General features: G+C 44.3%; 1 protein-coding gene across 1 annotated transcript in view; it reads right to left on the reverse strand.

The window, feature by feature from the left end:
• Window positions 1-16,757, reverse strand: part of LOC147748314 (uncharacterized) — a 38,017-nt gene extending 21,260 nt beyond the window's left edge. Inside the window, exons 1-2 of the mRNA XM_086960129.1 lie at window positions 16,584-16,757; window positions 12,923-13,887 (exon numbers count right to left, since the gene is read on the reverse strand). Coding sequence (XP_086816255.1) covers window positions 12,923-13,580 — 658 coding nt within the window. The 5' untranslated portion in view covers window positions 13,581-13,887; window positions 16,584-16,757. The remainder of the gene's footprint in view (window positions 1-12,922; window positions 13,888-16,583) is intronic.
• Window positions 16,758-27,291: the final 10,534 nt, after the last annotated feature.

Below are 27,291 nucleotides of genomic sequence, written 5' to 3' on the forward strand. Positions count from 1 at the left end.
CCAATAACAAAGGTCGAGGTTAAGGGGCCATCAGGTCTCCTTTTGTTCAAGTATCCTGGCTGGGAGCTATGAGGGGGCAGGAGAGATGCACACCTAAAAGCAATTAAGGGAAAACAAATGCACACAGCTTATAACTTCACATGTATTTAAGAGAGGCATGCTTTTGACTTTGTTTAGTCCCTGGATCCAAGAGATATGCACGCACTGTAGGAATGTTAGATGCGTTGGTCTGTCGCAGTATTTACACAGTTTAGAGAGTGGCCTAAAAATTGCACACGCTGAGGTTCCGTGACAATCGTAAGTGGTGTTTTCGACTCGCACGAATATGGTCGAGTCTGGTATCTATGAACCGCAAATGACGAGTTTAGTAAGTGTGCGCAGTTTCGCTGTGCTAACTTAAACCGTTCGTTTGTTATGTGGGTTTTTCATCTGTACCCACGGGTTCCATCTTAGATACGGCATCCATTTTGTCTCTTGCCCTCAAGTAGCCAGCGAACGGACGTTGTCCGCTTCGCGACCCTGTGACTCCCAAGATATTTGCGGAAGACACATGTTCTTTGTAAGTGTCTTTATGACGAGGGGGATGCTACTGTAAGGCAAATGGCGCCGCTCGAGGCTCATCTTGCCGCACGGACTTATTGTCTCAGCCGTGCATCTCATTAGGCACGTCCCTTTGATGCCTGTATCTCGTGTTTCCCGATACCTCCCCTTTTACACCCTTTCCGATCTCCCCACTGTCTCCGTCTTCCTCTACACCTGTCCTTGTTCCTATTTCGATCTGTTTTACTGCTGATAGGAATTCGCTAATGGTGGGAAGATGGGTTTTACAGTTGGGAACCGCCAAATGTTTCCGCACTTATGTTCCGGACCTCATGTGTTTCAAAGTGACCAAAGCGACCCCTCTGGGGGATAATGATGAGAACTAGGTTGTAAACTTTTGTGTACCATGTTGTCCTATGGGTAAAAACTGTATAAAAGGAGCGATCCACAGAACCAATTTGAAGCAGTCTCCCCAAGTTGCACGTGGTGTACTTGTCGTGACTTCTGTGTTCCCTGCAGTAAATAAACCTTGAATCTTTGACGTCGAAGGAAGTGTCCCGTGTCTCTGTGATTCGTACGCCGGAGCAGGTTACCCACGAAGGTTTCAGGTGTTGTGCCCTGGCACCGCTGGGTCTCAAAGAACCCAGTCCTTCAGTTGGCGCCCAACGTGGGGCTGCATCAGTGGTACCGGTCCAAGCCCGACGATCGTGAGGAACTTCGTGTGAAATCTCCGAGGGAAGGTGCACTCCGCTTCATCGATCCTGTTGTCAAAACAAGTGGCCCGAAGACTTTTCCCGCGAAGATTCCCGCCTCCGGACGGCTGCGACGGACTGCTGCCCTGACTGTAGACCTGTTTTGGCGCCTGGCGTAGACCTTGGTAGAGCGAGACGATTGACGGGCCTTCCTGGCGACGCCATCGATTTTTGAGTTAAGTATTTGTGGGTCGCTCCCAGAGTTCTTGGTTGTTGACACTTTAGTGAGTGTTTTTGTTGTAAACGCTGTGTGAGTGTTTTTGTCGGTGACACTTTGCTAGCGTACTTTGTTGTGTTGTTTGACGACTGCAGCCGCCAAAAACCGAGGGTTTTGTTCTTTGCTGGGACTTGGTAAATCCCGTAACCCTTGAAGTTCGTGAAACTCGGCTAGTGTGCAAGATGCCTGGTCGCAGTACTTTGTTTAGTTGTTTCAGACCTTGCGGTACGGATTCCCGACTGGAGGACTCGTGTCCGATACCTCCGGTTGGAACTCCCACTTATGAGCTCTATAGTAAACATGGCCTAGGCCCAATTACCTTTAACGATTACTGGATTAAATACACGAAGAAGGACGGCGACCTTCGCTGGCCACCTCATGGTAGCTTCGAGGCCCCGATCTTAGATAATCTAGAGATTAAATTGTTTGAAAGAAAGTCAAGGCCGGCCATGTTTGATGCCTTTCGGTTGTGGCGTAAAGAAGCCCGACAGAAAGAAATCAGACAGACTAAACGTACTCAGCGAGATAATGTTGCTACCATAGTGAAGAAAGCAGAGCAATTTCAGCGAGATAAGGAGGTTAAGGATCAGGAAGTGTTTGATAGACTACAGCGTATGACCATAGATAAATGTTATCCTGCTTTGTCTACGGAGTCGGAAAAGAAGGAAGAGCCAGTTGAGGATCCCTTAATGTCTTATCTTATGAAGTCACCACCTCCGTACGTACAGGGTACCGCAGTTCCTGTGGTCCCTGCCGTACCTATTCTTCCGCCTATTCTTCCTCCGCCTGTTCCTCAACCTGCACCCGTTCTTCCGACTGTTCCCGCTCCTTTGCCTGTTGCTATCCCTACTGCTCCTCCGCTTCCACATACTCCTGCTCCCGCTGCTGCTCCTGCTACTGCTCCTGTTTTGTTAACTCCTGCTGTTGCTACTGTTTCTACTCCTTCTCTTGTTAGTCCTGTGTCTTATTCTTCTCCCTCTACTCGTAGTCGTAATTCTCCTCTTGCGGCTAGCTTCTTCCATTCGCTCGGACCTGTTCATGGGTCCGCTGGTTCCGATGGTCCTCAGAGACGTAGCCAGCTTCCTGGAAACAGAGAACGCGTTGCGCTATATAATATGGCGATGGGTTGGATGGTAAATCCTCTTAGATGTCCACCTCGTGTTGTCCTCGACACGTTTTGTCAATTTAATATACCAACCCAGAGATATGTGTTTAATGAAATGTGTAAGTTCCTTTATGATCAAATAGCGGCCGATGCGCCTGACGAGGTGCTCGCCGCTTTGTCTGATCTCCAGCTCCAGTTCGCAAATGGGCTGATAGTGGATACCAACGTTCGACGTGCTGTTGAGCGGTTGCTATCTCTTCGTCCCGCTCCGATACCTCATGCATTGTTCGTTGAGGATATTGAACAACAACCAGACGAGTCTGGCCAATATCCTATGCGTGAAGTTCCGCCGGTTTGGATACCAGCTGATCCTAATGCTAACCCTGCGACGGTGGCGCATTTCCAGAGAGTGTGGATTCATCTCCCATGGAAACGATCGGAAGTGCTACAGGTGAAGCAATCTTTGCCTGATCCACGCAAAAATCCTACAGGGTATTACAAAGAATTATCGCAGCTCGTAGATGCTACGGTAATGAATCTTGCCGATATCGATATGTTGTTCGGCAATGTCGTACCGCAACCGGTATGGGCTAAGATTCGGCAGGAGAATCATCCGAATGAATTAGGCGGTGACTGGGCTGCTATTGTAGCGGCAGATGCCGGACAAGTGGCTGCTACTAAACCCGACCAGTTGATTACTGCCCTTCCTCAAAGAATTATAACGCTCATGAAAACGCTTATGCCAGCTATGAGGGTAAATTGGGACAAATTGTCAGCTTGTAGGCAAAAGAAGGATGAGAGTGTTTCCGACTTCTTTACGAGGTTCGAGGAAGCATTCATCGACCATAGCGGACAGGATATGGGTACTGAGGGTGGTCAGAGATTGTTCGTGGATAAATTTGTTTCAAACTTATTGCCCGATTTGAGCAATAAATTGAAGAATTCGGAAAGTGCATGGGCCGTTTCTACCTCAGCTCAGATATTGGCTACGGCACAATATTATGAGAACAGGGAGAAAGAAGAGAACGACCGTGCTGATAAAAAGACGAAAGAGCTCAAAACTAAAGTGTTGTTGCAACAAGCGTATCCTCCGCGTTCTAATCAGAATGCGTCCCAACAGAATAGATCGCAGTCGCAATCAAATCGATCGCAGCCGCGTAACGATTCCTCCTCCCAAAGATCATCGTTAGGGTACAATCAATGTGCTTATTGTAGACAGGAGGGACACATTAAATTCAATTGTCCTGTTTTGAATGAACGTCGTGGTGCTTCACAGCAGGCATCACGTGGTAGAGGTCGTGGTGCTCAGAATGATCGCTCAGACAACTCATCCAATTCTAATAATTGTTTCGATCAACGTGGATCATCGCAAGGACGATCTGCACAGTACAATGTAGACGATTATTACGTCGATCAGGGAACTGACGACAGTAATTACTAGGACAGCCAAAGACAAGGAGAGGGAGTGGTATCAGTTCCGGTTGATCAGAGAGGGCCTTACGTCGCAGTTGCTACATCGGGCGTCGTTGAGCCTTTTCTGTTGGACACTGGTGCAGCGAAAAGTTCCATCATGCATTCGAAACTCCCTGGCGCACCTTTGTCTGGCTTAACAAATGTTTCCGTTGGATTCTCTGGCGCCCCTGTTAGCAATCCAGTTTCACGCCCTTTGCCCCTTAAAATTGGGCCACGTGAGCTAGAAGCTCCGTTGATTTTGACTACGGGTTGTGGTGAAAACCTTTTGGGCCTGGATTTGCTTAAACGTTTGTATGCGACTTTGTATTGTTTTCCTGCGGGTGTAAAGCTTACGTTAGGAGAGAGGGTTGTCTCTCCCATGTACTTGTCCCTCGATAAGCTCCCACCGGAATTGAGTTCTCTTCCTGCGTCTTTGTGGGCAACAGGTCCAAATGATGTGGGCCTACTTGATATCTCCCCTTATGTTGTACAGTTGAAATCTAATGTGCGACTGCCACGTATTCCCCAATATCGTATCTCCCTTGATGGTGAACGAGCACTGTTAGCGATCATCTATGATTTGATCGAGAAGGACGTTATTGAAGAGACTCGGGGAAACGTGTGCAACAGCCCTGTGCTGCCCATTCTTAAACGTACTGATCCTTCGAAACCGCCTGTTTATCGCTTCGTTATCGACTTACGGGAGGTGAATAAAATTGTGGTTCCTCAATTTCCCGTTGTGCCTGACATCACGGCGCTACTGACTCTGATTCCAGCTTCTGCATCATGGTTTTCGGTGATTGACTTGAAAAATGCGTTTTTCAGCATCCCGATTGCCGAGGAGAGCAGGGACCTTTTCGGTTTCTCTCTTGGTGGACGCAGCTTCCGGTTCAAACGCGCTCCTCAGGGCTACTGTGAAAGTCCATCTATTTACAGCCAAGCCTTGAAGGGTCAACTGGATGCGTTTAGGTTGCCGGTCGGTGCGGCCTTGATCCAATACGTCGACGACTTATTGGTGGCTGCTGATACTCAGGACATTTGCAAGATTGCTACAGTGTCGTTGCTGCAACATCTCTGTGAGTTGAATCATAAGGTGTCGCCTTCTAAACTCCAATATTGTTGTCAAGAAGTAACCTATCTAGGTCACTTATTGTCAAAGGAGGGAAGGAGATTGACCCCAGAGAGAATTGCAGCGATTGCGCGAATGGCTGTGCCAAAAACCCAAAGAGATGTGCGTGCCTTTCTAGGTATCACGTCGTATTGCAGGCAATGGATTCCTAATTTTTCATTGCTAGCCAAACCATTGGTGGCTCTTACGTGCAAGGATGTTTCGACTCCTTTACCATGGACGGAAGAATGTCAGAAAAGTTTTTCTGAACTGCGTGATTCATTGTGTTCGGCTCCTGTGTTAGGTACCCCTGACTACAGTAAGCCGTTTACGTTATATGTTCACGAGAGGGAAGGTTGTGCTTTGAGTGTCTTAACGCAACCTTTTGGTGGTAAGCAACGTCCATGTGCATATTTTTCCTCGACCTTGGACCCAGTAGCTAGAGCATTGCCGAGTTGTTTACGAGCAACAGCGGCAGCTGCGGTCTCCATCCGACAATCAGCAGGATTGGTCATGGATAATATGCTTACGGTGATGGTTCCGCATGCAGTCGATACTCTTTTGAATCGAACGAAAACTCAGCACTTGACGAGTGCGAGGTTGTCTGGGTACGAGTTGACGCTCTTGGCAAGCCACATTCAGATAAAACGTTGTAATGTTTTGAACCCGGCAACTTTGTTACCAATTAGCACAGAGTCAGATGAAGTAGCAGAACATGATTGCTACTTGAGGACCGAAGAAGAAACAAAAGGTCGAGTGGACCTTAAAAACACCCCATTGGAAGATCCGGATGGTACTTTGTATGTGGATGGGTCATGTTTTAAGTTGCCGAATGGCGATGTGACTACTGCTTATGCTGTTGTAACATTGAATACTGTGGTTGAGACTGCAAGGTTGAATCAGAATTCTGCCCAAGCTGCAGAATTGATTGCTCTTACTAGAGCGTGTGTGTTAGCGAAAGGGAAACGTGTGAATGTGTTTACCGACAGCCAATACGCGTTTGGCGTCGCTCACAGTTTTGGACGATTGTGGAGAGAGAGAGGTTTCTTGACGTCGCACGGTACGAAGATTCAGCATGGCCAGCTTGTGAATGACCTTTTGGATGCATTGACTTTGCCTACGCAAGTTGCGATTGTTAAATGTAGTGCGCATCGGAAGGTGATGGATGATGTTGGTCGTGGTAATGCGTTTGCGGATGAGATTGCTAAGGAGACTGCCCGGGACCTTAGCACTCGGATGTATGTGACGAGTTCGGTTAGGTGGCCTACAGAATCGAGTATGTGTGAGGACACTATCGAAAGTGTGAAAGCAATTCAGAATGAGGCCACCGAGACTGAAAAAACGAAGTGGAAAGAAAGTACGGGAAAGTTGGATGCGAGTGGTTGTTGGATTGATTTGACTGATCAGAAAAGATGGATGTTGCCTGATGCGTATGTGCTGGCCGTTGTGACAATGGCGCATGGGTTAGCACATATTAGCGCGAAAGGTATTTGTAAATTGTTGTCTCCGGTGTGGAAGAATGATGGCATTACGAAATGTGCTGAACGTCTGGTGAAGAATTGTATGGTGTGTATGATGTACAATCCTGGCAAAGGAACCCCAACTCCTCCTGGCAGTTTTGCTCCCCCTTCATGTCCCTTTGAGGTGATTCAATTGGACTTCATCCATATGGAGCGATGCAATAACCTGAAATACGTGTTAGTTGTGGTTTGCGCATTCTCCCGATGGATCGAGGCCTATCCCCTCAAAGACAATACTGCTTTGTCTACTGCGAAAATCCTACTGAAGGAATATTTTCCTCGGTATGGAATGCCTAGAGTCGTGTGGTCAGATAACGGAAGTGAGTTTGTGGGTAGTGTGATGAAGAGTGTGTGTAAGGGCCTTGGAATTAATCAGAAATTCCACAGCGCCAATCATCCCCAGTCAGCTGGATTGGTTGAAGGGTACAACGGCACCCTTAAACTAAAGTTAGCGAAGATTCAGGCTACGACTGGTCTTTCGTGGCCTGACGCTTTACCTTTGGCATTACTGTCAACTAGGGCGACTGTACACTCCCGAATAGGGCTTAGTCCCTATGAAATAGTGTTCGGCCGTCCTGCGAATGTGTGGGGGGTTCCTAGGCCAGGAATGTTCTCTGATCTTGAGTACCCAATGTTGATCGATTATCTGCATGACTTGACTGCTAAACTGAGGTTAATTCACCAACAGGTTTACGACGCGTTGCCGACGCAGACGGAGGGTCCAGGCCACCAGCTCCAGCCCGGAGATTGGGTGGTGACGAGAAATTTTTCACGCAAGAATAACCTGGACCCGAGGTTTACTGGACCCTATCAAGTGCTCCTGGCCACGAGGACTGCCGTTCGTCTCGAGGGACGTAAGAATTGGGTGCATGCCACCCACACCAAAAGAGTCCCCATTCCTTTGCCGGCAGACCCGTGGGTAAGGAGAGGCATTGCGTCATCTGAAACAGAAACATTGCCGGCGTTTGTGCCTTTTAGCGACGCACAGCCTGTTGGAGAATCCTCAGCGCAGCAGAAAGACACTGTCGAACATTTGGCATCACAAGACTCAAGACCAGAACGCTCAACTGATCAGCAGGACGCTGTCCCTTCAACGGATCCTTTGTTTGACGAGCAACACGTCCTGGGAAAACCCGATACTTTTTGCGATCTCGCACAAAGGACAAATAAAAAGATCTTGCCTTGCTGTATTGATAACTGCATTATCCCGTTTTCCGTGATCAGTTTTGAACATTCATATTACTGTGATTATTTTGTATGTATATATATATATTGAGTTTCATTCCTTGTACTTTTTGCTTCCACAGCTGAGAGACTTTGTTTTTGCATACATACATATTGTGCATTAAAGGCCGTAGGGCCGCGCGCGTACTTCCTTCTGGATAGTAGGTCTTGACGCTAGGTTAAAGGCCGTTGGTTCCTGGGAACTCCTGGGGATTGACTATTGCTACACAGAACGAAGTGCGTCAAGAAACGTTGCGGACGGTCGTAGGGAATGGCATTCTCGAAGCTGAATGATTTGGAGGGAGCTCAGGTTCACAGATTCAAGCTGCAGCAACTCAGTCGTACCAAATGTTTTATATTCCAACTGTTTGTATTATTCTTGACTGCTTCTGCATTATTGGCGGGTGGGGTGTATTATACGATGTCTTACTTCTTGCCTTCTGCTACACCTACTCCTACTCCTGATCCTAAACTTACCTCTACTGTTTCTCCCCATTCCTTTCACATGTTACCGGAACACGAACAGGCTAGACGTGTAGAATTCCGCAACAATTCCTTTATTCAGCTCCTTCATCAGCATCAGTTAGTGGTTAACACTACTAATTGTTGGGTGTGTGGGTTGATGCCACATACTACGGATAAGGGAATTCCATATCTGGTGTTACCGTATAGTTCCCAAGGGTCAGCTCGAGCATTTCAAACAATGTTTCGAAGCGCACTGGGTTTCCACCCCATTCGAGAACCACGTTCCCCCTACTCTGGTCCTACCTCGTATCAAAAACCTTTGTCAATAGCAATAGAGGATTTAGATAGTGATATCTATGATCCCTCGCTTATTCCCGAAGAAGAGGTACAAGCCTATAGAGTCCTAAGTAGAGGTGAATATAGTGCGTTCACTAGCGAAAAGCAGCTTAAAAGCTCGCCTCCGATATGGGTCGTACCCCACACTGGTAATTTTTGTCTCATGGGTCGTGGCCGAAGATCGCAAGCCCGACTTGGAGCAAGTGCTTGCACTGAAAATTACATTCTGCCGATGTTCTCGTCCCCTGTGTTTCTGGCTGCCAAGGGTACATACTTTATCTGTTATGATCGTGCATACGCATGGTTGCCCGCTGACTTCATGGGCTCATGCTTCATTGCAAATTTGTTGCCTCCGACGTTCACTGTAGATGCCGATTATCATAAGACTAGAGTTGTACGAGGCGTAATTAGCGAAGAGGATACTGCCGGTCAAGAGGCAGGAGACTTTTTCAAGGGTTTCCTCCCGTTTTGGGGACCTATGGTTAATAGTAGGAACCTGAGACAGTTGACTCGAGTGGTAGAATCGACAGCTAATATTACTGCCAGTGCCCTTGGTAATATCACCACAGAACTTCAGGCGGATAGACTTATGACGTTACAAAACCGTATGGTTTTAGATGTCATCTTAGCAGATCGAGGTGGGGTATGTAAGGTGATCCATTCGAGCTGCTGCATTTTTATTCCAGATAATGCTCCCACTGTCTATCAAGCCATCTCGAGGTTGCATAAGATCTCTGAATCCATACACGTGGATGTAGGGGATTGGACGCTACTTGGGTGGTTTTGGGGCCTGATGTCGACTTGGGGTTGGAAGATTCTGATGATCATCGGAGTCGTTGTGGTGTTCCTGTTCACGTGTTGCCTTTGTGTGCAGTGTGGTCCTGCCTTATGTGGCCTCTGTGCTACAACGTGTATAAGACAACCACCTGTTACCAAGGGGACTCGGTTGGACAGAGCTATGCTACAGCAACATCTCGATGGTCTGATGAATATCGAATATGATTCCGACTAGTGCTTGCCTACATGAGGGCAAAAGGAGCGTCTGAGGTTCCGTGACAATCGTAAGTGGTGTTTTCGACTCGCACGAATATGGTCGAGTCTGGTATCTATGAACCGCAAATGACGAGTTTAGTAAGTGTGCGCAGTTTCGCTGTGCTAACTTAAACCGTTCGTTTGTTATGTGGGTTTTTCATCTGTACCCACGGGTTCCATCTTAGATACGGCATCCATTTTGTCTCTTGCCCTCAAGTAGCCAGCGAACGGACGTTGTCCGCTTCGCGACCCTGTGACTCCCAAGATATTTGCGGAAGACACATGTTCTTTGTAAGTGTCTTTATGACGAGGGGGATGCTACTGTAAGGCAGATGGCGCCGCTCGAGGCTCATCTTGCCGCACGGACTTATTGTCTCAGCCGTGCATCTCATTAGGCACGTCCCTTTGATGCCTGTATCTCGTGTTTCCCGATACCTCCCCTTTTACACCCTTTCCGATCTCCCCACTGTCTCCGTCTTCCTCTACACCTGTCCTTGTTCCTATTTCGATCTGTTTTACTGCTGATAGGAATTCGCTAATGGCGGGAAGATGGGTTTTACAGTTGGGAACCGCCAAATGTTTCCGCACTTATGTTCCGGACCTCATGTGTTTCAAAGTGACCAAAGCGACCCCTCTGGGGGATAATGATGAGAACTAGGTTGTAAACTTTTGTGTACCATGTTGTCCTATGGGTAAAAACTGTATAAAAGGAGCGATCCACAGAACCAATTTGAAGCAGTCTCCCCAAGTTGCACGTGGTGTACTTGTCGTGACTTCTGTGTTCCCTGCAGTTAATAAACCTTGAATCTTTGACGTCGAAGGAAGTGTCCCGTGTCTCTGTGATTCGTACGCCGGAGCAGGTTACCCACGAAGGTTTCAGGTGTTGTGCCCTGGCACCGCTGGGTCTCAAAGAACCCAGTCCTTCAACGCGTGTGCTTTTCCTTTTGTGTCCCGCTATTGGCCTTTGTGTGCGATGTTTTACAGTAATACAGCACGCAATAGGCCAAAGGCGGGCGCATTGATCTGCCCACGGCCTATTGGTGTCTATTACGCACACCAAAGGCCATGTGGTTTCAATTATCGTGCCCAGACACGGGCTCGATAATTGAAAGAACATGTCTTGCTGTGGCGCCCGCACCACGAGCGGGCTTCCTCTGTTTTTGGATCCATTTCACAGGGAAGCAACTAAATGAAAGAACGGCGGACGTCTTGTTTTATTAACACTTGAGCTTTAATGTATACAAATGCTATTCCTATTCAAGGTAGGGGCCTTGAAGGTATTCTCTTGTGACACAATAGTTAAGGAGGAGCTTTATTTGGAGGTGTTTACAGAAGGTGGTCAGGTTTAGGCACTTTGAGTGGGCCTTCGGGTCCTGATGGGAAAGAAGGCCTGAGTCTTAATCGGTGTTTGATTTGTCAGAACATGGTGTTCCTAGGTGAGCAGTGACTGCAGCAGGATTTTATACCAGTGATTAGGGCTGAATTACGGCTGAACTGGCGAGGTGATGCCGTTTTAAAGTGAAATAGTGTCAGAAAGGAAGTTTGAACTACATGTTTGATTCATTACCATGCAAGAAACCCCAGCAAGTGCTTGCTGCTGCTTTTACTCCTTGTTACTGAATTTTTGCTGCATTACCACAAGTATTGCAGCAGCACAATGTCCTGCTCTTTTTGATAATAAAAGGTAACCATTGTTCAAGCATGTCTTGATAGCGGCCTCTGCTGTCCTCTGTCATTTTATATTGATGCGCTACAGGGACATCCCACACCGTGGTATGTGCTGTGCCTTTCGCTTGTTATGGATGGTGCCTGGCAGCTTAGATCACAGTGTGGGGAAACTGAGACGCCCCATAGGAAGCGCGCATCACTTCTCAGAAGCTCTGTGAGACAACGCAGCGCCGGGCCCGCTGCCCTGCGCAGGTGCTGCCAGCCCAGCGGAGCCAAGGGCACGCCCTGACCGCATGCCGGGCTGCGCCCTCACATGTTCGGCCAGCTCGCCTTCTGTGCTGCGGGGCTCGCAGCGCTGCCACAGCTCGCAGAATTCCAAAGCAAAAGCGTAAACACACTCGTGAAATATAGAAGTTCCTGCCGGAAACACAGCCAAAGGGGGAGCGGCCTAGAAAGAGTAAGGATGAGGTGGTGGCACCCTCTCACCTACAGCAGATCTGCCTGCTGAGGACCAGCACGGTATGGTTTGTCCCCCTTTGCTTCTGACCCCCCAAGGGCGGCTCTCACCTTAAGTGCGGCTGCTGGCTGCAGCCCTGTCCAGACAGCAGAAGTCCAAACAAGAACCAGATGGCACTCCTCATCTTTGCTGGCACGGCGCTGGCAGTGTGGCACTGAAAGCTGGGGGGTCCATGTGGGCCCTTTAAAGGTGGTCGCGACGCGCACTGACTCCACGTCCACCTCCCTCAGGGCGCTGTAGCTCGAGCCACCATTGATGAATATAGCAGTTGTCCCTCGAGAGGAGGGAATAGGTTTCCTAAAACCAGGACCTCGCCCGTTTTCCTCAGTCCTCACCTCGGACCCCCCTCCTCCCTCTTTAACCCTTCACTGTCCAAACAAGCATTTGCAATGCAATAGGTCTCGCATTACTGAAAGTTTGAGCTCTTGTTGCATTATTATTTGCAAAGCCAATTGCTCAAACTTTCAGTAATGCGACCTATTGCATTGCAAATGCTTGTTTAAAAGTAGTAACCCATTTACCAATCTACATAAATCTATCTAAACCTATAACAACCAAGTGTGCATTGCCTATTTAAATAAATGTGAAAAAATACTAGCTGCAGCATCTTTTTTTTGCTTGCGACAAACTAAAATATGGATAAATACAGATAAAATGACCAAAAAATAAATATGGATAAATACAGGCAGAAATGTAAAAAAAATTAAACACTATAAAACCGGGAGCCCTAATTATAACTTGAATAATTCAAAAAAGCAGGTCTAGGAGTTGTTCTCAAAATGCATCATAGTTCCTCCATCTAAGAATCCAATGTTCCTTATAAGAGATTTATAGATGAAGTGATAAAAAGTAATTACTGAATGAACAGGTTCTGCCTCACTAGCAAATCAATAACTTACACTGAGGTTGGATTTTAATATTTACATAACCCCCTTTATGACCAAAAACCCATAGTGTACCTTCTCCAACAGAGAACAGACTCATACCTTCTGTCACATGCACCTTTTCCAGTTCCAAGGTTTGCACACTGGACATTAAACCCCCAGCTGCATGCTTGTAGTGTTCCCCAGCGAGGATTCCCTCAATTAGCCGAACAGCACTCTCGAGCGACTGCACCTGGTGATGACTTAACCATTCTTTAGCATCCCCTGGTAAAATATGAATGAACTGCTCCACCACGATGATCTCTACAATTTCTTCAGAGCTCCGCGTCTCTGGTTTCAACCACCTCCTGCCCAATTCCCGCAGCCGATTGGCCACAGCCCGTAGTCCAGCTTCGGATAAGAATGAAACACTGCGAAACTTCCTCCGATAAATTTCCTCACTCACACTCAGGTGTCTAAGGAGAGCATCTTTCAACTGATCATAGTCCTCAGCAGCATAACTCGGCAAAGCTTGGTAAATGAGCCGAGCTTCCTCGGATAACAAAGGAGCTAAACGCACTGGCCACTGATGCTTTGGCCATAGAGCACACTCTGCTATACGCTCAAACGTCCTCAAGAAATATTCTGGGTCCTCCCCAGGTTTCATCTGCACAAGTTCCTTGCCTGGGATCTGAGTCTGAAATCTGTCCCAGAGGTGAAGCTGGGATTCTATCTGATCATTTTTCATACGAGTATGAACGTGTCCCAAAGGCCATGCCATGGTCCTCTTAAAATTTTTCAATGTCTGCACAATCTCCAAATTAGTAATGTGCAGACTTCTATAACCATCACACTGATGCTTGCATTCCTCATACCATGAGGCAGACTTTTTGATTGAAGCGTCCTTCAGTGGTCCAGTCTTAGTTGCACCAAAAACTCATCAACTTGCTACTGTCTCTTGGTAGTTCCAGCCTAATCCCCAATGTAGGGTATATTCCTTAAGCATCACCAGTGACTACAGACTCTGGACACAGAGTGGCTGCAAATGACCATCTTTCCTTATCCCACCAGCAGTCAATACGTGGTACCTGAAATGACAAACATAGATAAATTATAAGATGAACTTCTTTTAGGAGCTGGACCCTGAACATATTTCCAGACTAACTCTTTGTGCAGGTTCCTCAGGAATATATGATGTTGTCTCCAGGGAATCCATGAGCGTTCTAGAGATTCCAAAAACAGCTTAGATGGGAGCTTGGGTTGCGCGATTTACAAACTATAAGTACCTTCCCTTCATACAAGTAATATGAATTTTATGGAAACCTGCATGCTGCTTTCATGGCAATCATAGTGGAATATATAAGGGAGAGGGGAAAGCTTTACTAAAAGGAACCCACTTCTGTTGTGCCATAGGATTTGAGTGCAAGAGGAAGTCTCTCTTACTAGGCAGATAGTACACAACTGTTTATGCTAGGATGGGTTGGCACATATCCCTTGGTTACACTACGTCAAATGTGGTGGCTTTGTAGACTGGAATTGTACGAGGTCACTGAGTTTTTGAAGGAGATCCAAACATGAGTGAAAAGAACAGGTTCAACAGGGACCATCAAAAAGTAAGTTTCAATCTTCATTCCCTTGTATCAACTAAGGAAGGCATCCAACCTTACCTGGAATGGGTAATAAACATTAGGAATAGATTTGTGATGACAACATTTAGGTATAATATGATCCACTGCCTCGTGCCTTTTCCTAGGTAAAATGAATGGTAGAGTGTCTTACCCAGTTGTCCTGTGATTGGTATGCCACTCAAGGCTCCTTGCCCTTTACATTTCTTATAAGTTCTATGGTGTGCTAACAGCCCATTTTATTAAACCATTGCTAAAGAAATATAATTTTAGACAATGCAGACCTGAATTAGTTGTTATGCAACAGTTACACTCTCTAGAGGTCTGCCTAGCAGCGGAAACTTTTATTTGGAAGGCAATAAGCCTGTGCAAACAGATGGGTAATTTTTAAATGCGTAAGAAGTTTTGTACTGAAATCTTTTAGACTTCTAGATGTGCTACGTCATTGACGGTATTTTGTGTTATATTTATTAATTTACTGTTTAGATCGTTGGTAACATATGAATGAATGAATCTTTCTATGCGTTCGATCCCTATTTTTTCTCATTTCCGTAAAGCGCTGAAAACTTTTCTGTTTGCCCTGGCCTACCCCTGCTAAACCTCCTGGCTCTGTCTGTTCGGTTCTTCAGAGCTCCCAGCGCCAGGAAGCCGTTTTGGCCATCGTGCGCTCTACAAATATTTTTCATTCATTCATTCATGAACATTTATGCTTTTTAATTACATAGAATAAAGTTTCTCCTTGACTTGATGTTTCTATATTTTCAGCTTCTCTCCATGAAATGGTGAGATCTGATTTTCCTAAATAAGCTCATAGTAATATTATGTGTAGTTGCTTTATGGATTTTTAGGAAAAGGAATAATATTGAACTGCCTTACCTATTAAACACGTGGTTATATCTTATGAGACACTAACATTGGTTCCTCAGTGTGCCAGAAGATACAGTGGATGGACTTTGGAATTGCACTGCACTTCGGTTGAGAAGGTATATTTTGGACGGGCTGACCAGCCATATGAAAAAAACTTGTTTTAGTTGCGATTGCCTACCTTTGCAGACATCAAGCTCTCCAGGTGTTGCACAGAGATAAGGTAACGTGTGGATATTTAAACCGAGTGGAAATTATTCACGAAGAGCAGATCTATATGTTAATGATGCATGGAGTTCAAATCTACTAATAAATAATGTATGGACATTAGGGTGCAGAAATAATTCATGGAGAGCAGAAAACATTTAATAACCAATAGATAATCTAATAAAGTAGCATTTTCGGAAATAATGGACCTGAACGCTGGAAATAACTCACAAAAAACGTATTGTCAGCTAATAACTTGTGGACAGCAGTAGAATGGGCCACTGTTGACTGCAACAGTGTGATCAATTAATGGCGAACAGACACTTGAGGAATTTGTGAAATTTGCACAGAAAAATTACAAAAGAGGACTTACGAAATCCAGATTTCCGAGATCTGGTCCCCAGTCTAAGACACATAATGCAGTTCTGAAAGTACTTCATATTTTAGATACTGCTGCTACCAACTATCTGTTAAGTGATCAGAACTAGGCGTGTTCTATTGCAAACACCTGAAATATAAGTAATAAGTACTTATCTGATTTGGGCCAGAGGCTGTTGCCAATAATGAGCTAGTTGGTCATAAAGTTTGTTTTCCATCTGCATTTTAAAAATTAGATACTTATCGCAAGCATATAAATTCGCTAATCAGAAGCCAGCTGCTCACATAAACATGGCAAAAGAAGTGCAGGCCTCTCCTTCGTTCCCCAACTGCAGCTCTAATAAATGTGCTCATCATACAGCGCTTCATATCACACTCCTGCCGTTTACTAAGCTCCAACAATAACACGCGCTGCTAGGACCTAAGTTAAAGCTACTCTAGGTATAGATCTACAGTTTCTCCAACTATGATAGAAAAAGGGATAATCTGGAGCAGTCTCTTCTCATTCCATAGTGAGGGTTTAAAGACAATTCAAAGCGCGCCCACCCCTGTATAAACCTGTGTCTAATCTTTAGTTGGTGAGAGTGGAGGGGAACGTGGTAAGGTGCAACCTCACCACCCTCCCGAACCGTCAGTCTTTGCACACCAATTCCTTCACGTCTATTTTTTCCTCATTTTACCATTAAATGGGCTAGATGAGTGGAACCCACCTGGATTATAATGAAGTAGGAGGGCAGGTCGTTATATCGGGGGGCGACAATATATGAAGCCTCCCGGTACAGGTTCCCAGGACCTCCTCGGCGGATATACACAAAGAGTACATGCACAGCTCCAGGGTCTGACGCTTCCGCTGCTTGTTCTGTCTCTGCCCGTTCTGATCCGGAAGTGCTTGCCTTGATTCTTTGCTCAGGTGGTGAAAGTCGGATTCGTCTCAAGGATCTTTCGTAGCGATTGCTAAATAATAACCGCGTTTCAAACAAAACGGACTTGGAAGTAGGGTGATCGGATGGATATTCGAACACCCCTCGCCAAAAAAAAAAAACATTTGCATAGACATAAAATTAGGACCACACTAAGAAAGCAACGAAAAGATGACATCACACAGTATTGTATTGTATAGTAATTGCATTTATATAGAGCTTACTTTTTCGGCGAGTGGCACGCCGCTCAGTAGGCAACAAAGTAGAATGGTAGGTGTATTCCAAAGGTTTTGGCCTTTTGTTTCATTTCACTAAGTTTTCATGAACTCAGAACTTTCAAATGTTCCATATCAGGGTCAGACGTTAAGGGGCCTATACAGCCCTGCTTTTTAGGTCTTGAATAGCAGTGTTTGCACGGTCTCTTCGAGACATGCTGTAATCAGGTATAGACTTGAAGCTCAGCCCACTTTCTACCCATCTTTTTAATTAGCTGCTGTCACTGTCCTTTGAAGACTGTGGCTTTTCAGTGGCCAATAGGCTTAGTAGTCCCTCCTTAGTACCGCCTTGTCTCACCTTGTAACCTCCCATGAGGACACCCCTGTTACATGTGTTGTTACTTGGTAGGCTTTCATTACATTCTCCAAGCACTATTTGGTTAAATGGATTTCTCCGCTCTTCCAACTCGTGGCGGCCGTGCCTTTGGTTTGTAGTTTGCGGCACCGATGCAGCCGCATTTTGTTTCTTCTTCATATTTGTTCAGTTTTTTTCTTAATGCACACCATTCCACACTTTGATTTAATGGCGGCCGTGCCCCTTTCTTTAGACACTGCTTGTCTAAGGAAAGGTGCGCTGAAGCTGTTAAAGTGAAAGTGCACCATGGGACGCTTTTACAAAAAAAAAAAATTGTCAACTGTTGGATTTAATATCTTATTTACAGCTCATGGTGAGGGCATCCGTGTTATGTCACCTGGTAGTGTGATGTAATTGGATTCTGTAATGGAATGAAGGGGTTGCTGGGGATTTGAGCGAGTACTTAGCAGTTGGTGGCAATGAAGGGTACTGTGCTGTGATGAATAATTCTTCTTCCTAGAACCTTCGTTTTGGTCTTTACAAGTGGCGACGAGGTGGAGCAACACTTGTTACCCCTTACACAGCACATGAGCAGTGTAGTCGCCTACAGAACCCATGGATTTTAATGTATTTCTCTTCATGGTTTGAAATACCAGGATTTTCCAGGACCACACAAGCTGGTACCAATGTTGTGGTGACGTACTGTGTCAAGCAATATGGCTGTTTGCTTCATGATTTAATGCACAGCGACAATTGACTTTGGGATTCAGTCAGTCAGTCAATCAATCCACTTTATTCGATTACTTACAATCATAAAAGTACAAACACAGAACAGTAGAAAGAGTTATCCCTTGGCAGATTACAAATACACTCAAAGGTTAAAAACAAATCATAGTATACCTAAACACATTCATTAAGTACAGTTATTTTTTACATAAAAACATATCAAACTGAATTATACTAGTCAATTGTAATACAATTACCAATTGGAAAAGAGGCTTGTGTAGAATGAAAAACCTATATGTATTATATATAAAAATACTGATAGCAATATGTTTATCTACAGGTTAACTATACAGACGGCAACCAACCAGTGCCATTTGTAGGAGAGACTCATTAATTTAGTCTTGAAAAAGATGGTAACTCATCGATAAAAACCATCGAAACGCGTCAACGCCTCCCTGCACGATTAGGAGATTGAAAACCTAACCTGTAGACAAAGAATAGTAACATGTCCAGGATGGTATCTATGTAATAATCTCAAAAACGTGCAATAGTTATTGACAATTTTATGTCTATGTATGTCTCTCCTCTTTTTGTATTTTTTCACCTTGATATAATATGTACTAATTGGTTTTTAATAATTCAGTTTTATATGTTTTTATGTAAAAAATAACTGTACTTAATGAATGTGTTTAGGTATAATATGATTTGTTTTTAACCTTTGAGTGTATTTGTATCAATTTTTTATAATAAAACAAATGATTTACATTTTTGTTGTTTAAGTATTTAAGACAAGAAAGGTCCCTATTGGGATCCAGTGGGCCTATTGGGTAGTTTGAGATAAACATTTAGGTTTGTCCCATGTATGAACAATCTGCCAAGGGATAACTCTTTCTACTGTTAAAAAGTACCCTATTCCCCTGGTTGCAGGGGGTCTCTCTCTAATTTGAAACAAACACAGAACACACATTTAAACAATGTTACCAATATTTAAACATGACAATTAAAATACATGGGCGATATTTCAATTCATAAAAACCCTATCACCAATTCAGACCCCTTAACCGGGCGACAGCAGCAGACCACAAACGATAGATTAAGGTGGCATCATCCTCAAATTCTTCTTATTCTTAATCCTCACTGCTGCTACCAAAAAAGATGCAATGTTAAATATATCACCAGGGTTACACAAAGATTGAAGAAAAACGAACGCTGGTCTAACCTGAGTGAAACCCCTTCCTCTCAAAATAGGTAAAAAAAAAATCTAATGCGAATATGGGGAAAAAAGTCACAAAACATCCTAAAATAAAGTGTGTCCTGTGGCGAGAAATTATCACATTGGCAGGGTTTGGCATCTTCGGGGTTACACCAACCTTGATAACCCCCAATGTTAAATGAATCAAATTGAAATGAAGCCTAGTTAGGAGCCATCGTTGGTACAACTTATTGACAATTAACAAGTAAGGTTCAATGTTAATGGATGTTTTTAATAAGTAATGGGCCCTAACTAAAGGTTTACATAGCTCCTGTTCTCGCCCCACCACCAGGAGGTTCTTAAAATTCAGTTTTACCCACAGCACGTCCTCCTTCCGGATCCATCAGGTTCCTAAAAAGCTCTGGTCGACCTAATTTAAATAACATACTTTTAACGTTTGCCAACCATTTGATTTTTATAGACTTATCCAGAGCAATACAGTCTCGTAAAATCATGTGATTAAGGGTTAATTCGGGATTCAACCAAGTATCGAGCCAGCAAAGCAACGGAGCTGTTCTCAAAATATTGGTGACATAACCTATCCCTAACTCCTGATGTACAGTGTACGATGGGGTTGATTGTGGGACAGACAAAAGACTCCGTAAAAATTTGTTTTCGGCTATCTGTATGCCAGCCTGATCTTTATAACCCCATATAGAGGATCCATAGGCCGCAATAGCCAGGCACTTGGCCTTATAGACCTTTAGGATAGCCTCTATTGGTCTGGTCCCAAGACGCCGTGCAAATCCTAAAAGGGATGAGGAAGCTCGTGTGATGGCGTTCTTTTTGACTTTTTGTTGTTGGACCCAAGATGACCTGTCGTCAAAAAGGACTCCCAAATAAGTGAAAGAAGACACAGCAGAAACCTTCAGACCGTTACAATAAAATGTCTTTCTGGGTCTATGTCCTACTGTCATGGTGTGTGGCTTTCCATTATTCACTACCAGATCTAGTGAGTTCATAAATGCCCCAAAAGCATCTAAAAGTCGCTGTAAACCCACTGCCGTACGGGTTAAAAGAACCGCATCATCCGCGTAGAGGAGAACAGTGATTGAGCACTCTCCCACTCGCGGAATATCCAGTGCAGACTCAATAAGCGATTAGTCCAGATCATTCACATAAAGGGTAAAAAGCAGGGGTGCCAAAATGCACCCCTGCCGAACACCCCTGCCAGAGGTAAAAGATCTGGTACAGTCGCCAGCCTGAGATAACCTAACAGAGGCTGTGAGGTCTTGATGAAGGTAAGCTAAAAAATAAACTAAACAGGGATCAAGGCCCTTTTACAATAAAATATGCCAGAGCTTTGATCTATTAACCAGATCAAACGCACTGGATAAATCCATAAAAGCCATTGTTAGACAACCCTCCTTGACCATAGTATATTTACCTAATAAAATATGAAAATTTAAGCACTGATCCATAGTACTCCTACCGCATCTAGAACCATATTGCATGTCAGACAGAATACCCCTTTCATTTGCCCAGTCTGTGGTTTTAGATAGGATAACCTTTCCCAGGATTTTCACAGAGGAATCAATGAGGGATATCGGCCTGTAACACAGAGGATACCCTCGCTGCCCCTTTTTAAAAATAGGAATAATAATAGATTTAGACCAGGAGGCCGGGAAGCCTACTGTTCCCACAGCACTAAAAACATTAACAAGGATTTTAGCCCAGAATTAAGGGTTACTTTTAAAGAAATCTGCAGGGACACCGTCCGGGCCCGGAGCTTTATTACTAGCAGTCTCACTTATCACTTACAATTTCCCCCTCATTAAACTCAATCGGGGTACTGGTCTGATAAAGGGAGGACCATGGGGTACCATCCACAGCCCCTCTAAACTCATAAATCGCCTCAAAATGGGAAAGCCACTGAGCTTCTGTAATATTGCAGTCCTGGGCTTCATTATCCTCCCACGAAAAAAAATGGGGTGCTGACAATGGTCCAGAACCTGGAGCTATCCCTTAACACCTCCACAGACAATAAGGAATTCAATGCCTCTTCCTTTATCTCGTTTTTCCGTCTATGAAGGACTAACTTATACTCCTTCCTCCACCTGGCTATCAAATCCCTATCCCAGGGTTGTTTTTTCAGGGCAAGGGATAATGCGCGATGAGCATGAGAACATTTCTCATCAAACCACTTTGGGCCATATTTGGGTCTCATTTTGGTTTTAGTAGTTAAGTCAAGGCCTAACTGACTACAGATGCCCTCAAAACCTCTAAGTACCGCATCCTTGGTGCTTAGGGGGTCAATGCAGACTGTGACACCATCTGAGCAATTCTCCCACAGGCCCTTAAGGTATGTGTCTGGGATTATATTAGCCCATCTAAGCCTCCTCCCATGATCACAGGGTAGCACGGGGTCCTACCTCTCTTGCCCAGAACACCACTACTAGTATCCAAGGTTAGAACCACCGGATTATGGTCGCTCAAAGGAGATTCCTGAGCATTATAGAAATTGACCTTATTCAGTAGCATAGGGGACGTAAACATTAAATCTATAATAGAGTTGCTAGCCTTGGATTTAAATGTGGGACACCGATCCTTGGAATTAACAAAACTAGGTTCGAAAAGATCAGTATCAGTTAAGAGGGACTCAAGGCACCTGCCCCGTCTAGTGTGCTCAAAATGCGCTGCGGTAGCATAATTAAAGCCATGAGGATCGTCAATTAAACAATGGGAATCACATAGGTGCATATTAAAATCACCCGTTAATAAAACATAGTAGGGAGTAGAGGATTGCTTAGACTTATAATCCATAAAAAAATGATTCAGGGTACTTAAATGTTGGTTTACATAATCACACTCCCCTGAATTATAGAATTATATAAATTCACTAGTAAAAACTTTAAATGATTGAGCATGCTAATCTCCAATAACAAGCAATTTGGGGGAGTCAATCTCCAACCTTTTTACAGAGCCCCTTAAATCCAAAGAGAGGAGAAATGACATACCTCCTTTTGCTCTGCCCGCCGAAACTGGGCGTGCAGGTACAAAATAGGAGCTGAAACCATCCAACCCAGAATTTTCCTCCCTGTCCCAGGTCTCCTGGAGGGCAATTATATCATAACTTTTTATATAAGATAGCCAATTGGGATCATCTCTCTTCGATCTTAAACCCGCAATATTCCAGCTCAGAATACTGCATTTATGAGTATGGTCACCAGGTCGTTCAGCGATCCTCAACCCAGTGGGACAAGGAACAGGAGTACAATCCACAATGCCAGTAATAATAGCTTCAGATGTGGAGGTATTAACAACCCCCTTATGCATCACTAACAGTGTATTTGTGAGATTCATAATGTATTGGCTATTGTGGGATTAAATGGGAAGCCTGCATTTTCAAGTATCAATGTATTTTTATTTTGTCCTGTGGTGATTCTATGGACTTTAGCAATTTTATCAGCTTTATTATTTTGTGACAGTTAAGCGCGAGAGAAGGCATGTAACCGATAAATACCTCACGCACGCCTGAAGCTATGGCACAACGCTGCACGTTCATCTCAGCATTCCTTAGTAGGGCGAGGATTCTACGCTACGAGTTGCTCATGGGCTGCTAGCCTTCCGACACTGCTCCATTTCCTGTGTTTGAAAAGAGGACTACGCAGCTATGTGCATATGTGGGCGTTTCTGGTCACACGTTCTCCTCGATTTATAGCGGCCATTTTTGCTTGGGAAAGTTGGCTGATTAAACTTGTGCAGCTGGGTGTGTTTCAGTGATTTGCATACTGTCAAAGTAATGTGCAAATTGTTTTGGAGGTGATTCAGTGATTTGCACACTTTTGTCAAGTGCAGATTGCTTTGGTGTTGGGTCAGTGGTTTGCACACATGTCAATATTAAGTACAAGTTATTGCAGTGATTGGCTCACTATTCTCAAACACAAGTGCAGATTGGTTTGTGGTGATTCTGTGATGTACACACTATTGTCATGTGCAGATTTTTTAAGTGATTTGCACACTATTTAACAAAATTGTATTCCTACGTTTCTAATAATTTTGCCCACAATTTGTAATTACCATGCACTTTGAGCCTCTAACAAAATTTCTCCAAAACAAGGGAGATCCACCTATTCCTTGGATGCGATGGAAGGAAGAATTTTTGACATACATGAAGGCTATAGATGATGATGATGATGATATGTCTAATGAGAGCAAGAAAAATATTCTCCTGCATTGTTTAGATTCAGAGGGACTTTTCGTACTCTACCACAAATTACTATGGAGAGAGATGGAGATGCGGATGAAGTTAATGTTTTTCAAGAGGCATTGTTAAGGTTGGAAAATAGGCTCAAATCAACTGCCAGTGTGGCTTTGAACCGATTCAAATTTTATACCAGGGCACAAGGAAGTGAAGAAAGTTTTGATGAATTTCTGACTGCGTTGCAAGGGTTATCTTTACATTGCAATTTTGGAGTAATAACTGATGGAATGATCAGAGATCAAATAATAGTTAATGTGAAGAGAAGAAAAGTGCAAGAGCAATTGTGCGTCATGGGGGAACCAAAGCTGCAAGATGTGATAGCCACAGCTAAAGCGTTGAAGCAATCAGAGAAGTGGATGAAACCTGTGCATGTGTCTGAAAAGATCAATATGGATGAAACTGATGTTGTCGGTGATGTAGGTTATGGTGGTTCTAAAAACCCGTGGGGGTTTGTAAAGAAAAGGTTCTAGGAGTATGGTAGAAGTTCACCTGACAGATATAACAGGTTTGAGAGGGAAAGATATATGAAGGATGACAAATTCTTGAATTCTGCAGTATCTCAGATTTCACCATTGCCTTAATTATTACCGGTGTACTTGACACAAGAATATTGTCTTCACAATCAATGAGAACTTACTTGTTATCTCCTTCAACAAGGGTATTCCCCTGAGAAGCCCTGATGAAGTTCTCCATGAGAACGAATCGTGTTGGCTGAAATTTGCTGTCTTTTTGTGACCCATTTAAATATTAAAGACATTTTGGATATTCGCAGAGAAAATTCCTGGACATTTTTTATATTCCTGCGCACACCATTTAAACATTGCCTGATGCTGAGAGGAGATATGCAGTCATTGAAAAGGGACTGTTGGCGTGTGTATGGGCCATTGTATATTTTCACAACATTATATTAGGCTCACGTTTTGTTCTTAAAACGAATTATAAACCTGTGGTGGGGATTCTTTCTCCTGGTGGGGGTTGCAATGCTATGGCCCGGATTACAAGATTGGTTTCCACTGCAAGAAAATGGTTTAATTGTGGAATATGTGCCAGGACGTAGTAATGTGATGGTTAACTGTCCGTTGCATCTTCCTGTGAGTGGGCAAATCGAATAAGCAAGTGTGGAATGTGGAAAATGAATATTTTTCGTTATTTATGTCCCATTATACACCCTCTCTTTCACGTCCCGAGCTCTCCATGATGGTAACTAGAAAACCCGGGCACATAAACGTAAGGTTGCACACAACGCACTTCTTCCTCTAATTACAACCACACATTCTTATGTCCAAGCCGATTCCGAGAAACGAGCCCCGTTGCAACCACACACTGTTATGGTCAGGCCGATTCCGAGAAATAAGGCCCCGTTTTCCAAGACACAACGACCAATTCCGAGAAACCAGCGCCTGTTTGCTAAGACACGACACCAGACATCCTGTCACGACCAGTTCTCTCTCTCTCTTATCTAAGGAACCAGCCTAGGGTTATTTCTCAACACTCTGCTTCTGCCGTGACTTCCTCATGATTATGACACAGTTACGCTGCTCCTGCCATGACTTTTCTTTCTCATGATTATGACACAGTTACGCTGCTCCTGTCATGACTTCCGTATGCTCAAGGGAAGCTCCTTCCTTTTTTCTATGTCAAGAATGTATAAATACCATGTTTTCTTTGATTAAAGTAGAGACTATTCCCGAGCCTCCTTAGGTGACGGAGCTCTCCCTTAACTCGAGTTACTGAATAAAGACCCTTGAATTCTAACCACCACGGACTCTGCTCTTCATGCTTGACCTTATTGATATTATAGAAATTCCGATCAAGGTAAATTACTTAAATATTTACCACAGTAAATTGCCGCCCGAACAGGGACTTCCCTTTCTCCCCACAAGTCGGTGATGCGGACCCGAACCTGTCTCTCCAGATACCGACGGACTTCAAAATGCACACTGCCGGGTGTTCATGCATGAACTCCTTCGTGTCAAAGAGGGACCGAGCCGCGGCCTAGCCATCCATACGAGGCGGTGAGGACGACAGCGGAAGTCTCGACCCAGAGCCCGAATCTTGTGAAGTTGCCGAGTCCGAGGTCTTCAGAACCCCGACAAATCCCTGATCAGGAGCGCAGCGTAACTAGTCCAGTGTCCAGATCTTCAAGGTCTTCAAGTTCTCTGCACCTCGGTGAGTACTGCTGGCGGTGTATCAAGACGGGTTCTGATTTTTCAGAGCACGGTCAAGACGGGTTCTAGGTTTCTAGAAAACGGTATGTTTGTACTCTGATACTCAGGGTATATCAAGTTATCAAGTGTAAGTTTTATTGTTTGTTGACACAATGCCTTTGTTTTCTAAGTTGGGTAAACTGGGTACCCGGAGGGGGTTACTGGAACAAAATGTACCAGTCCCCCCAAAGGATACTCCTGGTTTCTTCATGTATACGAAATATGGAATTGGTGCAGTTTTGTACTTAGATCTTTGGGAAGATTACACTCAAGATTTAGAAATTGCGATTAGATGGCCAAAGAGTGGCACATGGGATTTAAATTGTATCATGGCAGTTGAAAAGAAATGTTGGGAAAAGAAAGCAAGACCCTCGATGTTAGAGAGTATCGAATTATGGCGAAAGGAAGCACATCGAAGGGAACAGAAAGAGCAAAGGAAAGTAGAGAAAGCAAATAGAATGTCAGAAGAAAGTAAGATGAGAAAGTTACGGGATCAGAATGATGATATTAATTTCGAACAAAGGAAAAGGGAGGTCTCGGCCTCCGTGACGGGTATATATCCTGTCCTTTCACAAAAGACAGAGTCCGATGGTAGTCCAGACCCTAGTATTCCCACAGCACCTCCATATCCTAAAGTTCCTTCCGTATCCGAAGACTTCATTACCACCTATTTAATGGAACCACCTCCTGCTTATACCAATCAAACAACGGTCAGACGGATAGTTGCCCAGACGGAACCCATCCCTGATACTTCAGATGGTGTTCTACCTATGTTAGAATGTGAATTTGACCCGACTCCAGGGGAAGTTCCACAAGTAGATGTCTCCTATCGCTTACGGGAAGCTTTAGAAGGCATACGGGGAGGTACCAAATATCACAAATTGCCTAAATAAGAGTTACGAAGCTCTCCGAACAGGAGAACATTTAGAAGACCTACAAGAGGCTATTAAAAATAGACCTATCGCTCATAGAATATGTCTCTCACGATTTATGATTACCTGTTTTATCCTTATGATCTCAAGTGCTGGAAAAAAAGTTCCCGACGACTTACTCCAGCTAGATCAAGCAGTAATTGCGGGGAATTATAATAAAATAAAAGAAATAGATTTCTTCATCCCTCTCTTTACCAGTAAGGTTTCCGACTCTCACCAAAGAAGTGCCCCTACCCAAGAGACCGAGAATGGGGGTACAGACGAAGACAGGGAAGAAGGAACTGCTTTTCAAGGGTCAGTACGTTTCCATATCCCTCGTTCCCAAAGTAGCGGGCAACTTAGGAATAAGACTAAAAAATTGTCAGCTTCTTCAGATAGATCGTTCCAACTAACACAAGAAGCTTTGGATGATAGGATGGACGACAAACCTCCACTCACCACACAAGAAAAAGAAATTGTTCGATCAAGCACCCATTGGGTGTCCCAATACTCTATATATGGCCCTGACATAGTCGCTCAAATGTTTTTATCGCTCCCCATGACATCTCAAAGACTAGCCAGTATCTATATGGTTCAACACCTCATTACATTGTATGAAGACACTAGC

Source organism: Lissotriton vulgaris, chromosome 1_1 (genome assembly GCF_964263255.1).
Source record: "Lissotriton vulgaris chromosome 1_1, aLisVul1.2, whole genome shotgun sequence".
NCBI lineage: Eukaryota > Metazoa > Chordata > Amphibia > Caudata > Salamandridae > Lissotriton > Lissotriton vulgaris.